General features: G+C 59.5%; 1 protein-coding gene across 3 annotated transcripts; it reads right to left on the minus strand.

Annotated features, from left to right (window-relative positions):
• Positions 1 to 598: 598 nt before the first annotated feature.
• Positions 599 to 12,557, minus strand: PITX1 (paired like homeodomain 1). Of its 3 annotated transcripts, none has more exons than XM_036898057.2 (4): positions 12,425 to 12,557; positions 6,651 to 6,883; positions 4,123 to 4,355; positions 599 to 2,163 (listed from the first exon to the last, which is right to left on the minus strand). In XM_036898057.2, exons 2-4 carry the CDS (start codon positions 6,814 to 6,816, stop codon positions 1,621 to 1,623), a joined length of 942 nt encoding a protein of 313 aa, XP_036753952.1. In that variant the 5' UTR covers positions 6,817 to 6,883; positions 12,425 to 12,557; the 3' UTR covers positions 599 to 1,620. The 3 variants fall into 3 exon arrangements, with proteins under 3 accessions (XP_036753952.1, XP_036753967.1, XP_036753960.1); XM_036898072.2 differs by lacking the exon at positions 12,425 to 12,557 and adding an exon at positions 7,465 to 7,594; XM_036898065.2 differs by lacking the exon at positions 12,425 to 12,557 and adding an exon at positions 7,398 to 7,539.
• Positions 12,558 to 12,810: the final 253 nt, after the last annotated feature.

Genomic DNA, 12,810 nt, shown 5'->3' on the forward strand with positions numbered 1-12,810 from the left:
AGCAGAACACCAACCCCTCCTTCCTCACCTGCTACGGCTTCAAACACTTTGTTCTGCCATTACAAGTGACTTACTTAAGGGAAGCAGAATTTACATGCAGTTTACAGGCTGGTCCTGTTCAGTAGTTTCCAAAAGTCCTGGCTGGACTCTGGCTGATCCAACACCCACAGTCCTCCTGAAGCAGCCAGGGCAGGGCTCCGAGGGGCGGGGGGGTACCAGGACCCCAGGAGAAAAGGCAACCCCAGGCCTAATGAGGCTCTCCGGGCCCCCCCACCCCAACGCTCCCAGCAGACAAAGGCAGTTCAGCACCCTGAGGACTTTGAGGACCACTGCAGACCCGCTTGGGAAGAGCCTGCAGAGAACAGCTGCCGGGTTGGGAGGGGGGTCTCAGCGAAGGCGGCGCAATCGCCCAGAGGCTGAGCGGTGGCTGCAGTGGGCACCTGGAGCGGCTCGGGGAGGCAGCGGGGCTGAGCAGGTCCGGCATCGTGGAGAAGTGCGATCCCCGCCTTGGCTATTCCCTCATACTGGAAGGGCAGGGGGTGGCCCAGCTCTTTCCCTACCCGCCTCCCTCAGCCAAATGAAGCAGTCAAGTCTCAGCAGTGGTTAGCACGCTTGTACTATGGTTTTAATAGACGTACATGGACAAGTCGATATAGACAGATTTATAATTCTATAGTCAGTCCGACATACACAGGGGCGCTGTAAACAGGGGCGCGGGCCGGAGAGCGGGTGTGCAAAGTGGGCGCGGGCCGGGACCGTGGCCGCGCCCGAGCTCTCCCGGCCCGACTCTTGCACGGCGGGCGGTGAGGAAGGGGCTCTTCGCCGGGACAGGCGGGGAGACCTCCTAGCCCAGGAGCGGAGCGGAGGGCCCGGGGCCTGCGGCGAAGCTCTGGGGCGGAGCGCTCGGACGGGAGCCTACCTCACTCCCCGCGCCACGTCCCCACCACCAGCTGCGGCTCGTTGGCCTTAAAATAGGATTCCGGGCGCAGCGAGGCAAGGGCTCTTTGGGGCACGCCGGGGCCGCGAGCAGCTCCACGGCGGGTTCCTGATCCCGGGCTGGGCACGGCCAGCCCCGACCCAACGCCCGCTCCAACTCGGATCCGAACTGAGCTAAGGCACGCTCATCCGGGCCCAGCTTGGAGGGGGCGTCGAGGTTCGCCCCGGGCTGGGGACAGGAATGCCGGGGCCCCGCGCGTCCAGTTCGCAGGCGCGGCCGCTCAATCCGGGTCCGGCGCGGCGGGGACACGGGCCCAGACGGCGTCCTCCCCGGGCCGCCGGCCTCGGCGCGCCAGCGCCGCGTCCCCTCCGCGGAATGGCCCGCCGGGGCCCTAGGGAGAGAACACACACACCATCCGCGCCATCCCGAGGGAAATTGCAACTCATCCGTTTTTTCGCAGCACTTTACTCCGACATCTTTTTTTTTCTTTCTTTTGTCTCGTTTTGGAGAGCAGAGTGGGGTCCATGAAAGCGAACACGAAACCAACCCGTGGGTGGGGAGGTGGGGGGTGGGCTGCGCAGGCACGAGGGCTGCGGCGCGGCGGCCGAGGCCCCCCGTGCGTCCTCCGCGCCCGCCCGCCCGGCGCCGAGCCGGCCGCCGGCCCGCGAGGCCTGGCGGGGCGGTCAGCTGTTGTACTGGCACGCGTTGAGGCCCGACGCCGGGCCCTGCAGGCCTCCATAGCCGAACGACGAGTGCTGCTTGGACTTCAGCCTCAGGCTGGCGAGGCTCGAGTTGCACGTGTCCCGGTAGACGCTGTAGGGCGAGGCGGGCGCGCCGTACGGGCACGCGCCCGGCGACATGGCCGAGTTAAGCGAGGAGCCGGTGAGGTTGTTGATGTTGTTGAGGCCCGAGTTGGGCATGCCGGGCACGGCGCCCGGGCCCATGCTGGACGGCATGGTCATGGAGGAGATGGAACTGGGTGCCGAGAACATGGACTGCGACGACAGCGGGCTCATGGAGTTGAAGAAGGTGAAGCTCTTGGTGGAGAGCGGCGCTGGCGCCAGGCTCTTGGCGGCCCAGTTGTTGTAGGAGTAGCCGGCGGCGTAGACGTCCTCGTAGGGTTGCACCAGGCCGCTGAACTGCGGCACGTAGCCGCCTTTGCACAGGTCCAGCTGCTGGTTGCGCTCGCGCTTCCGCCACTTGGCTCGCCGGTTCTTGAACCAGACCTGCGGGAGGCGGGCAGGAGAATGGTCAGCGCCAGTGAGGGCGGGAAGGCCCCCCACCCCCACCGCCACCCCCACCCCCACACGGAGTCCCCCGCCGAGCTTCCTTAAGAGTATCATTTCTTCTCTTCGATATTTCCTCCCCTGCCATCTCTCCGTAATGCTCCTTTCCAGTGCCCAGAAAATACTAGTCTTTTCCTTTTATTAATCTTTGTCCTCTTCCCCAAATTAAATCATTTTCTTCTCCTAAAACGGATCCTGTTTTGTTTTAACAAATATTCGTTTTTTTCTTTCTCTCTCAATCAGTCGATCTTTGGCCTTCTCCCCCAAACGGGTCCCCAGCTTTGTCCTAAATATTCCCTCCTTTTTCTTCTCCCTCTAATACAAATGTATTTTTCTTCCCTGAAACATAGGACCTTCCTACTTTCCCCATTCTTCAATCTTTCAGTCCTCAAATAGTGTTTCCATGTTTACTGGTAATAATTGATATTCTTATTTCTGCCTTAAATGTTTATTTTCATTTGATCCACCCTGCTATTTGAACCGCTTTCTTCTCAATCAGTTTTCTTCATTATACATTTTTGGGCCTTTTGATTCTACCCCAAATATTTAGGTTTTTTTTTCCCCGTTTTTCCCCAAATATGTGACCTTCACTGTTTCTCTTAAACAATTCTTTATTTTTTCTCAAATACTTGATCCGTTTGCTTCTCCCTTAAATATTTAATTTCTTTTCTGCTGCCTAAATATATGCCAAACATGTTTCTCTGCAAATATTTAATTTCATTTCACTTCTTACTAGTTTCTCTCTAATCTTTCCCCCAACAAAATTCAGTAAAAACGTCTTCTTTCCCGACCCCTGGTCCTTGCCAAACCTCACCTACCCTCCCACTGCACGCCCTTTACCCTCCCCAGCCTCCTCCAGCCCTGGGCTGAGTTTTCAGAAGCCCGTTTGCCGGACCCCTGCATCGCAGCCTTTTCCAGTCTCGGGCACTGACTGACAGTGCCGGATGCCACCCCCACACCGCCCATACCACCATAAACCCCGGCGGGATTAGTGAGTTCAGGACTACTGAGAGCTGTCTTACTCCATGTCCCACTGGGCTGGCCAGCCTAACTGGGGAGAGAGCTGGGGTTATAGCTGGGAGTCTGTGGGCCGGGTGGGACTTCGGTCTGGTTTGGAACATGCTCCAATATCTGATTAAATATTTGTGCATCCAGGGAAGAAACGATCCTCTTGCTGCTCTGGCACGGAAGCCTTGCTTTTACTGGGGACCCAGGAGTGAGGAGAGGGAGGGTGCAGTCTGGTCTTGGGTGGGAGACCTTACCCCTCTGGAGGGACTCGGCTGAGGATCACTCTTCACTAGAGCTGCCCGCCTCTCACCTGCCCCAGCCTACGGGAAAGGGCCTTAGGGAAAGCGGCCAGCTACTGACTGGCTCAACGGCAGGAGAGGGTCAGGTGGAGAATATCCTGAGATTTTGGAGCAGCTGCCTCAGGAAGTTTTGAGACCCCCCCACAAAGCCTAGGCACCTTTCAGGCCTCTCCCAGGCTGCCAAGCAGGACCTGCATTCCCTTTAGTTTTCAGGGGAAGGCGCCTGCAGCCCCGAGGTCCCTATGCCCATTGTAGGGTGATAACATCCGAGTGGGCTCTGGGCGCTACAGGGCACAGGAAGTACCCCTGCAGCCACAGATCTTTCTGCTGCGGCTGCGGTAGAGCCCCCGGGATGCAGGTCAGAGGGATAGCAGGCGGCAGCAGCCGAGGGGCGCTAGCGGCCAAGGGCTTAATAGCAGCAGGGTCGACTGGGGCCTAAGGTGGAATCTCCTCCGGTGAAGGGAGAGAGCAGGTCTGAGTGGTGGGCGAGACAAAGTCTGGGCGCGGCCTCAACTTTCAAGGGCTGCGGCAGAGGCGACAGGCACCCTCACCGCGGATCGCGGATCCCCTTAGGCGCGCGCCCGGAGCTTACCCTCACGCGCGGCTCGGTGAGGTTGGTCCACACAGCGATCTCTTCCCGCATGCTCATGTCGGGGTAGCGGTTCCTCTGGAACGTGGCCTCCAGCTCTTGCAACTGCTGGCTTGTGAAGTGCGTGCGTTGCCGCCGCTGCTTCTTCTTCTTGGCGGGGTCCTCCGCACCGCCGCAGCCCGCGCCACCCGCACCGCTGTCCTCCGGCCCCTTGGGTTCCCCGCTGCGCTCCTTCTCTGAAGCAAGCAGGATCAGTGGCCGGTCACCTCCGGCTTATGCCCTTTTGCACCCCGTCCCGGCTCCACCGAAGCGCCTGCCTTCAGCGCTGGCAGCCCTCCCTCCAGCCAGGGGCCCTGGAATCGTCCCTAGTGGTAAGAGTCCTTCGGGTGCTGGTCCTCAGCAGTCACCTCTGGCCTGGCGTGCCCCGGAGAAAAGCCTAGCGGCCGGGGCCGCGGGCCTATGTTCTTGGCCGTGCAGGGCCTGCTCTGGCAGCCTGGCTCAGGCTGCAGCCCTACTGCTGGATGTCAACCGCAAAGGTATGGCTTTTGTTTTTGTTTTTTGTGGTCTCTTGGGGGTCTCAATCTGAGAAGATCTCTGCTTTTCTAACTATGATCAAATCCTTCTAGCCTGAAGCTAGCAGGTTGGTGGAGCAAGAGACAGGCAGTGGTCTGTAGCCCCTCCACTTTTTTTCTTCCCAGGGCTGTGTGGGAGTCTCGCTGAGCAGGCACCACACAGCCAGGTTCTTGGCCTTAGATCCAGGCCTCAAGTTCCAAGGCCCAGAAAATAGCTCCTGGGGCAGCTCGGACGACAGAATCAGTCTAGGTGACCTGGGGCTCTAGCCTCTCTGTTTCAAGCTACACAAAACACATGCAGTCATAGAAATATTGAAACATAAAAAAAGAATTAAAAAATGAAACACAGAAGCCCAGAAAAACTCACAAGCTCTATGCCTAAAAACACAGAAAGGGTCACAAACTCTAAAAAATAGGCAGGTAGCAACACAGAGCAAATGCAAATTAAGAAGCCAGAAACGACCGTGCAAATACACCTCTAACTTCTGTACGCTAGGCATATAAACTTCAGGCAGACACAGGCATTTATTTCTATGGGATTAAAAAAAAAATCAATGTACTGTTGTATATAGATATTTTAACCCTTTCCAGTAATGCCCTTCTAGAGATAATTTTTAAATCTTAGGGAAATACAAACACTATAGTTAGATAACTTAAATTCCCAAAATAACACCACAGTGAACGGATTTTGAGAAAAATCCGGGAGAAACGCGCCATTTTGGATTGACTTTAAAAAATCCCCTGAAGAATAATGTTGCATTTAGATATTTTAGACTCCAGAGAAATATACCTAGTATAGTAATTATTTCTATTTCGAAAAATAAAGCTAAAATCTAAAATTTATCTTCAGATATTTGGTTTTAAAAAGCAATCTGTTACTGTGTATTTCCTGGGTTTTAAAAGTACAAATCAAAGGCCACGCAACTTTGGAAAACAAAAGTACAGCCCAGCATTGTATTTTAACCAAGCAAACAGAACCCTTCAAAGAAAATCACTTAAGGATGCAAAACAGAAACAAATAGAGATTAAAAGCGTAGGGGAACACTCAGCGGTGGATTAAGAAATGGACGCAGAAGAGGCGCCCTCGGCGCGGAGAGTGGGGAGCTCTGCGGCGCCGGCGCCGATAGGACGGCGAGCGCGGGAGCCTTTCCGGGACCCCGGAGGCCGGGCCGGGCGGAGAGTAGCAGTGCCACTGCCCGTACTGCCCACCTCCCGCCCAGCTTGCGGCCCAGAAAAAAGGCTTGAGCTCGGACAGAAAAGCAACGGGGAGGAGGACGTGCCCGAGCCGAGTCAGAGCCCTGGCTGGGCAGTCCGGCGGCTCCCGGCTCCCGCGGCGCGCGTGAGGCCGGGATCCCTTGTTTGGGGGGTCCTGCCTGGAGCCGGGCAGCGCCCCTTGGCCCGCTCTATCGCTGCCCTGACCTCCTTTACTTGAGGTTTTCTTCCCCCTACCCCCCCCCCCCTCGCGCCCAGTCTGCTTTCCTGCCTTTCCCCGCCACCCCTTCTCGTCGGTCTCTCCCTCTGAGTCTGTCGCCCGCGATCTGTCGGGGTGTCTGGGCCCCTGTCTGTCTCCCTGGGCAATTTCTCTCGCCCGCCGCCCATTTCCCTCTGGATCTACCGCTCTCCTTCGGCCGGGAGGCGCTAGGTCCCCCAAAGCGCAAACCTGACTCTTTTTCCCGTTCTATTTGCTCCTGCTCAAGAGGGGCTGTCAGTGTGACCCTCTGGCTGCAGGTTCGTGCCTCTGCCGGTCTCCCTGCGCGTGGGAACCTCGTGGAAGTGCCTCGGTAAAGCACTAGGCTGCCGCTTCCCAGAGCGTGTAAGTTTCCGCGTTCATCCCCAGGCGGAGAATGGGACAAGGAAGGGTCCTGACGCTTCTGGGGCGTGGAGGGAGCCCGGCCGTGCGGCGCGGGCGGCCAGGGCCTGCCCCCGGCTCCCTGCGCCCTCGCGGGCAGCCGCGCTTACCTGGCAGCTCCGTGTCGGACGACTCGCTGGCGGAGTTCTCGAGCGGCTCGCGGGGGTCGGTGGCGCGGGCCAGGTGGAACGCGGCACCCATGTCATGCGGCGGCGGCGGCGGCCGGAGGCCCTCCGGCAACCGCTCCAGGCTCATGCCCCCCTTGAAGGCGTCCATGGAGGCGGGATCGCGGCGGGCGCTCCAGGGGCCGGGGCTGGGCGCGCCCGGCCGCCCTGGCTGCGACCTGCGGGGACAAGAGCACAGCGCCTAAGCGGCTGCTTCCCGGGGCTGCCCGAGCCCGCAGCGACGCCGCGCCCGCCCCATGGACCGCCCGGGGCTGCGGGGCCAGGCGGGCGGCAGCGGCCGCGGTTTCTCGCGCCCGGGCGCCCGGTTTCGAGCTCCGCGCTGGGCTCCGGCCGTTTGGGCCTGAGCCGCCCGCCCGGCCCCGGCTCCGGCTCCCGATCCGGGGCCGGTTTCTAAGGCTCCGGACCGCGCCGGCAGAGTCTGTCTTAAAGCGACAGCGCGCACCGCCAGGTTCCAGCAGTCCCTGCGCCAGGGGTGGTGGGTGGGGTGGGCTGGGGTGGGAGGGGGCTGGGGAGGCGGGAGCGAGCAAGGGAGCGCGGGCGGAATCCAGCTCCGAGCCGCCCGCCCGCCCTCCTCCTCCCTCCCCCTCTGCAGCCACCTTCCCGCCGCCTCCCCGCCACCCCCACCCCACCCGCGGCCTCGCCGATCCTCTCCCTCCTTCCCCGGTGACACACCGAGTTTTCCCTGGGCCGCACAAAAGAAACGCATCTGGCCTGCAAGTCCCGCGCGGCTCGTGCCCACCTCAAGCCCCAAATGACTTGTTTTGCTAAGAATCAACTCCTGTCTGGGCCGCCTCGAAGTCCCCAGCTTCTGGCGAGAACAGCCCAGGGTGAGTGAATGTGCACCGAGCAGGAGCCTCCCAGCCAGCGCCAGGGCGGGGGCAGAGCCCCGGGCCCGTTCCTGCAGCTCCCAGCGGCGTCCTGGTCGAGGGGCCGTCGGCCCCTCCTTCTTCGGCCTCTTCTCCCGGGACCTGAGCGCCGCTGAGTGACAGCAGCCTGCGCTCTAATGGGCCCCCGGATGCTGCCTCCTAATTAGCTTGGACCCACTCCTCCAAGGCTGCTTCTCGGGCCTCCCCCTCTGCACCGCAGTCAATTTTCCGGGATTGAGATAGAACTGATGGCTTCTAATCAGACGAAACGTTTCTGTTGGCTCCAGGCCTCTGGCGAGTGCAGCAGGAGACCCCAAGAGCCCACCAGGCCCCGCAGCCTCTTCCATAGGGCTGCCTCCCCATTTTTTTGCACCTTCCACGTCTGGCCAACTTGGCCAAGCTCTTGGGCCTTGGCAGCCAAGGGGGTGGGTCTCTGCCCCCTTCAGGGCAGGTTTGAAGTGACCTGGGGCCTCTGCTTTGGCTTCATGGAGCTGCAGGCACCTGGTGACTGCAGTTTCCTTACCCTCAGCCAAGCCTACCCTCTTGGGTTGTGAAGCTTCTCTCCCAGACAGTGGTAGCTAAGTTGAAACACCAGTGGGCCCTTCATGGACACAGGCAAGGACATTGCTCTCCCCACCCCTAAGAATGATCCCCTCCTTGAGTCCTACTTCAATGAAGTTTGTTGAAGGATTTTGCTCAACAATTGTTAACTGGCTGAGACCACAGAGTCTTGAACAAATAGGTGATAGCTGGGGTGGTAAGGTGTGACCCTGACCTATTCCTCTGGCTACAGTTGGACCCCAGGCTGCCCTGTGCCCCTCATCTGCTGACCAGCTTTACCAGATAGGCGCAGTGCTGGGCTGGGCTGCCGCCTGGGGGAGAAGCACTGTATTACTGTCCAGGCCCAGCGCCTCAGCACAGGACCCAGTGCCTCCTCACTTCCCCGCCGGGGGCTCTGCTTGGGACTGCCTGTGCAGGCTCTCGGCATCTGGGGTGTTCTGCAGGCACTGCCTTCAGGCTCTCACCCTGGTTCCCCATCAGAGGGAGGCACCCCAGTGCCAGGCTGAGCTCTTTGGTGGGGATTGCAGGGGCAGGGGCAGGCGCAGGATGGAACCAGGCCTGCCTCTCATTCCCTTGGTCTCAGCTCAAGGCCTCCAGATCTAGGCCCTGGGGAGAAGGCACAGTCTACAGCGCGTGGCCCACTCTCACTGGGTACCTGTGACCACACTGGTCAGGGTCTGAGGCTGAGGCCAGAGGGATGATGCATCCTATGAGTTTGGGCTGGAGATGCTCAACTCCTGCCCTTTCCCCACAAAGGGATGTTTCTTAAAGATAAGACCCCCAGGATGCAATAGTCTTGGTGTGTGTGTGGAGGATGGGTGGGAGGGTGGCAGGAGTGGGACATTGGGAAAGTATGATTGCCCAGCATTTGCCCTCAGCCCCATCTTTTGCCACATTCTTGGCTGAGTCTACAAAACCAACAGATAGCTCCTTTCCAGGAGGAAGCCAGGCGCTGCAGCAAGCCAGCGAGCACACCTTCACATACCACCTTCAGCACAGCTGCTTTTCCTGGGCAGCACAGTGTGCCACCTAGCCTGCCTGGATACAGCCAGGGCACAGGAGCATGCATGAGCACACATGTACTGCATACACACACAGGTGTGCTGTGTACACACAGACACAGATATGGACACTGCACTCATGTATGGCAGTGCTGAATACAGTCACATATGTGTACACAGAGCCATACCTCTGGGTCTCAGAATGCTGTTGATGTTTGGCACAAAATCAGGTTGATAGGAGGTGTGTTCTAAGCCCTCCAAGTGTTAGGCCAAGGTGGGAAGCACGGTGCCCCCCTAGGTGGGGACAGGGAATGAATGGTCTGCCTATGGGCTTCTGGAAATTGAAGGTCATGCTCTCCATTCCCCAGACGGTGCTCAGAGTCCTGGGGACTGTTTTGTGACTCTGCAGCTCTAGTTATTCATTTTGAGGGGCTTGCATCTCTCATTGTTGATTCATTTAATGCAGTTATTGAGCACCTGCTGTGTGCCCCTCCCGGATCTAAGCCTCAGGCAGTGCTCCAGGCTGTCACAATAGGCCCTGTATTTGGAAATCTTGTTGCTTGCTGTGTGGATGGAAAGGCAATTAAACTATTGTGGGTGAACCTGTGCCCCAGAGATGGGCTGAGACTAGTGGGGACTGCCCGGGGGAGTCTGTTCTGCTGGACTGTGGTGGCACTGAATGAGCCAGGGGGGTGAAGAAGTGATTAGCCGAGAGGAGGCCCTGGCCTGATTGTGGGTGTTGGCTGGAGAAGGGACCTGCGTGCTTTGCTTTCTCTCTTATTTCCCCACCACACCCTCCCTCCACTGGTCCCTATTCCACACAGGGTAGGGGCTTCTTGCACACTCACAGATATGTCACAAATACACAGGATAGGAGGCAACTCTCTTTCAGGACTAAGAGCAGGGGTTCAGTGTTCCCCTAGTTTTGCTGTGTGACCTTGGGCGAGGCTTGATCTGCATTCCCAGGTCTGACATGGGACACAGCAAACCTTGTTTGCTGCTTCAGCTGCCAGCTCACTTGACAATGGGACATGAGGAGAGGACAGAAGGGGGCTTATCGGAGCTGGACCCACGTGTGCTAGGCCCCATTCCTCCCGACACACAGAGCTAGCAGTGATTCTGTGACTTTCGGGAAATTAAGGGCTTCGAGTCCTGGCTTGGTTGAGCAGAGGAGCCTGGTGTGGTGGATGAAGCAGTCACCATAGGGACCCTTCCTGAGGCTGAGCTCACTCAAAACAGACCCTGTGCTGAGGAATGGTTCAGTAATTTTATTTGGAATGGGTGGTTGGAGGGTCCTCATGCAGGGCATCTTCCTCCCCACTTATGGGGGTACCGTGCCCTAATCTTTGCACCAGAATCAAGGGATTTTAGGAAGAGGGAAGGAATGTGCCATGGTTTGCCCCTGGGGCCATCCATGGCTCTCCGGGAAATTCCAGCCCTAAGCCTCTTAGGCCTCGGAGAAGTTCAAACTAGAAAACCCAGTTTTGGGAGTACAGCCGGGACCACCTACCTACCTCCTGTCTGATCTAACACCCCCTCCCCAATTAAAGCTCTTGTTTCTTGGAATATAAGCAGTTACAGGAAAGGGAGGAAAAGGGTGCTTAGATAGCTGCTGGGAACCATCTCACTGGGTTCTTCAGGCTTCCAAGGACCCGAGCCTGAGGCTTCCTGTCATTTGGGGGTTCCCTGCCCCGTCCCGGTGGGGAGAGCTAGGATGCACTTGGGCAGTGGGGCGCCTCTGGCAGCACGGAGGTGTAACTCTCAGTCAGCAGCTGGCCGGGCCCATTGCTCTCCGGCGCAGGGCTCACCAGGTTCGCTGTTTGCTGGCTGGTTCTGGAGAACGGCTGAGGTGCAGGGTGGCGGGGTGCGGAGTCGGGGGAGAGAAGGCTCGGAAAGTGGCAGCTCTGGTCACACAACTGGGGAGCAGAGGGTCAGCTTGTGCTGTACCATAGCCTCCTCTTCTCAGCAGCTGCTTTCCCGAGAGAAGGACACACTCAGCTGGCTGGAAGGCCAACGAGTTCTGCCCCTACTTGCGGAGTCCAGTCAGCCTGGTCTCCACGCCCCGGCCCAGCTCTTTCTTTTCAGAGCAAAGCAGTCTGGGGAAGGGGCAGTGGGCCAGCAAGCCCTGCTCCTGTGCTGCCCTGCTGCCTGTACCTTTTGCCATTACTAGACCCGAGTCCTTCGCCAAGTGGACAGCAACCTGGGATTGCCTCTCTCTGGCCCTGGTGGTTGTCAGAGGCCACTGGGATGCCAAGAGAATACCCAAGCCTTAGTTTCTCAGAAAAATTGACTCAAATATTTTTAGATTCAGGGAATTACTAAATAAGAAAACCTTGTGATCAGGATCCAGCCTGGGGTTCCCATCACTGCCTGCCATCCCGGCTTTGGGGGCGCTCACTTTACCAGGACCGAACTGGCTCAGATTTAGGTGGACGGTCAATTTCAGAATTCCGAGACCCGGTTCTAGAGAAGCGGCTGTGTGCTCGGTCACCCTGCGTCAACAAGTAAACCCCGGAGAGGCTGCGGGAATATCTTCATTGGGTTTTGCGAAGAGCATTTGGGGGTTCTCTCAGCGTAAGGGAAAGGGCGACCCGTGCGCGGCGAGGCTGCAAGACGCCGTGGGCTACGGCCGCCTCCGAGCCCTGCGGCGGGACGTCGGGGTACGCGGCGAAGAGAGCCGGGGTCCCGGCCGATGTCTGCCGCTTTGCTGAGGCATAGCTGCCCGAACGAACGAATTAACGAACGAATGAAGTGGTTTCGTTTAGGAAAAAACCCTCCTGATGCGAAGCTAAGGCCTAAGTCCCCAGGCAGGTAGAAGGGCCAGCACTTTCGCTCGTGCTGGGGCCCCCATTCCTGGGCACAGCCCGGAGCGGCGGACAGCCCCCCTGCCTGCTCTTTTTCACAGAGGGTCCCAGCGGCCCGCGCCGCCCCCAGGGGCTGGGAAGTGGGTCCGGGCTGTGCCCCTCGAAAGGCTGGGGCCCGTGCCCCCGAGGCTGCCGCCCTCTCGGGGTGTCCTGGGCCGAAACGTGGGGTGGGGCTGTCGGGTGGGTGAGGTGGCGCCCGGCGACAGCAGCTGTGACTGTGCGCTGGGCACAGGAGCCAGCTCCTTGCGCTGCCTCGATGGCGCCCGACCTTCCGCGCGATGCGCCCAGTCCCGCGCCCTCGGTTCGACCTCGCGGACGGCCGGAACAAACAGCGAGGAAGCTGGCCACCAACCTCCCTGCGCTCGGATCCTTTGGAGACCCAGCGACCCTAAGCCAACGACTCTTACCCGACCCGGGCTGCGCGGCGCGAGTGGCTGGCTCCTCGGCCCCGGGCTCGCTCACCACCGACTGGGCCTTGGGTTCCGACTGCGTCTGGGGCCCCCGATCCAGCTGCGTCCCCCGCTCACCGGCTGCGTTTGGGTCCCGCTGGTTCACTACATCCCCGCGTGCAAGGTCCGGGCAGCCTCGGCCCGGCCCGCTCCTCCCGCCGCTGCCGCCGCCGCCCGTCGCCCGCGGGGAAGGCGGGGACACGGCCAGGGAGGCGGGAAGGGGGGAGGGGAGCGAGGCGCTCGCCTGGACCAGAGGCGAGGGGCGGTGCGCTGTCCCACCGGCTAGGGGTCCGGGCCTCCCTCCGGGTCGGCGCAGCTCACGTCTGGGGCCCCAGGCCAGGGAG

This window comes from Manis pentadactyla, chromosome 13 (assembly GCF_030020395.1).
Source record: "Manis pentadactyla isolate mManPen7 chromosome 13, mManPen7.hap1, whole genome shotgun sequence".
Lineage (NCBI taxonomy): Eukaryota > Metazoa > Chordata > Mammalia > Pholidota > Manidae > Manis > Manis pentadactyla.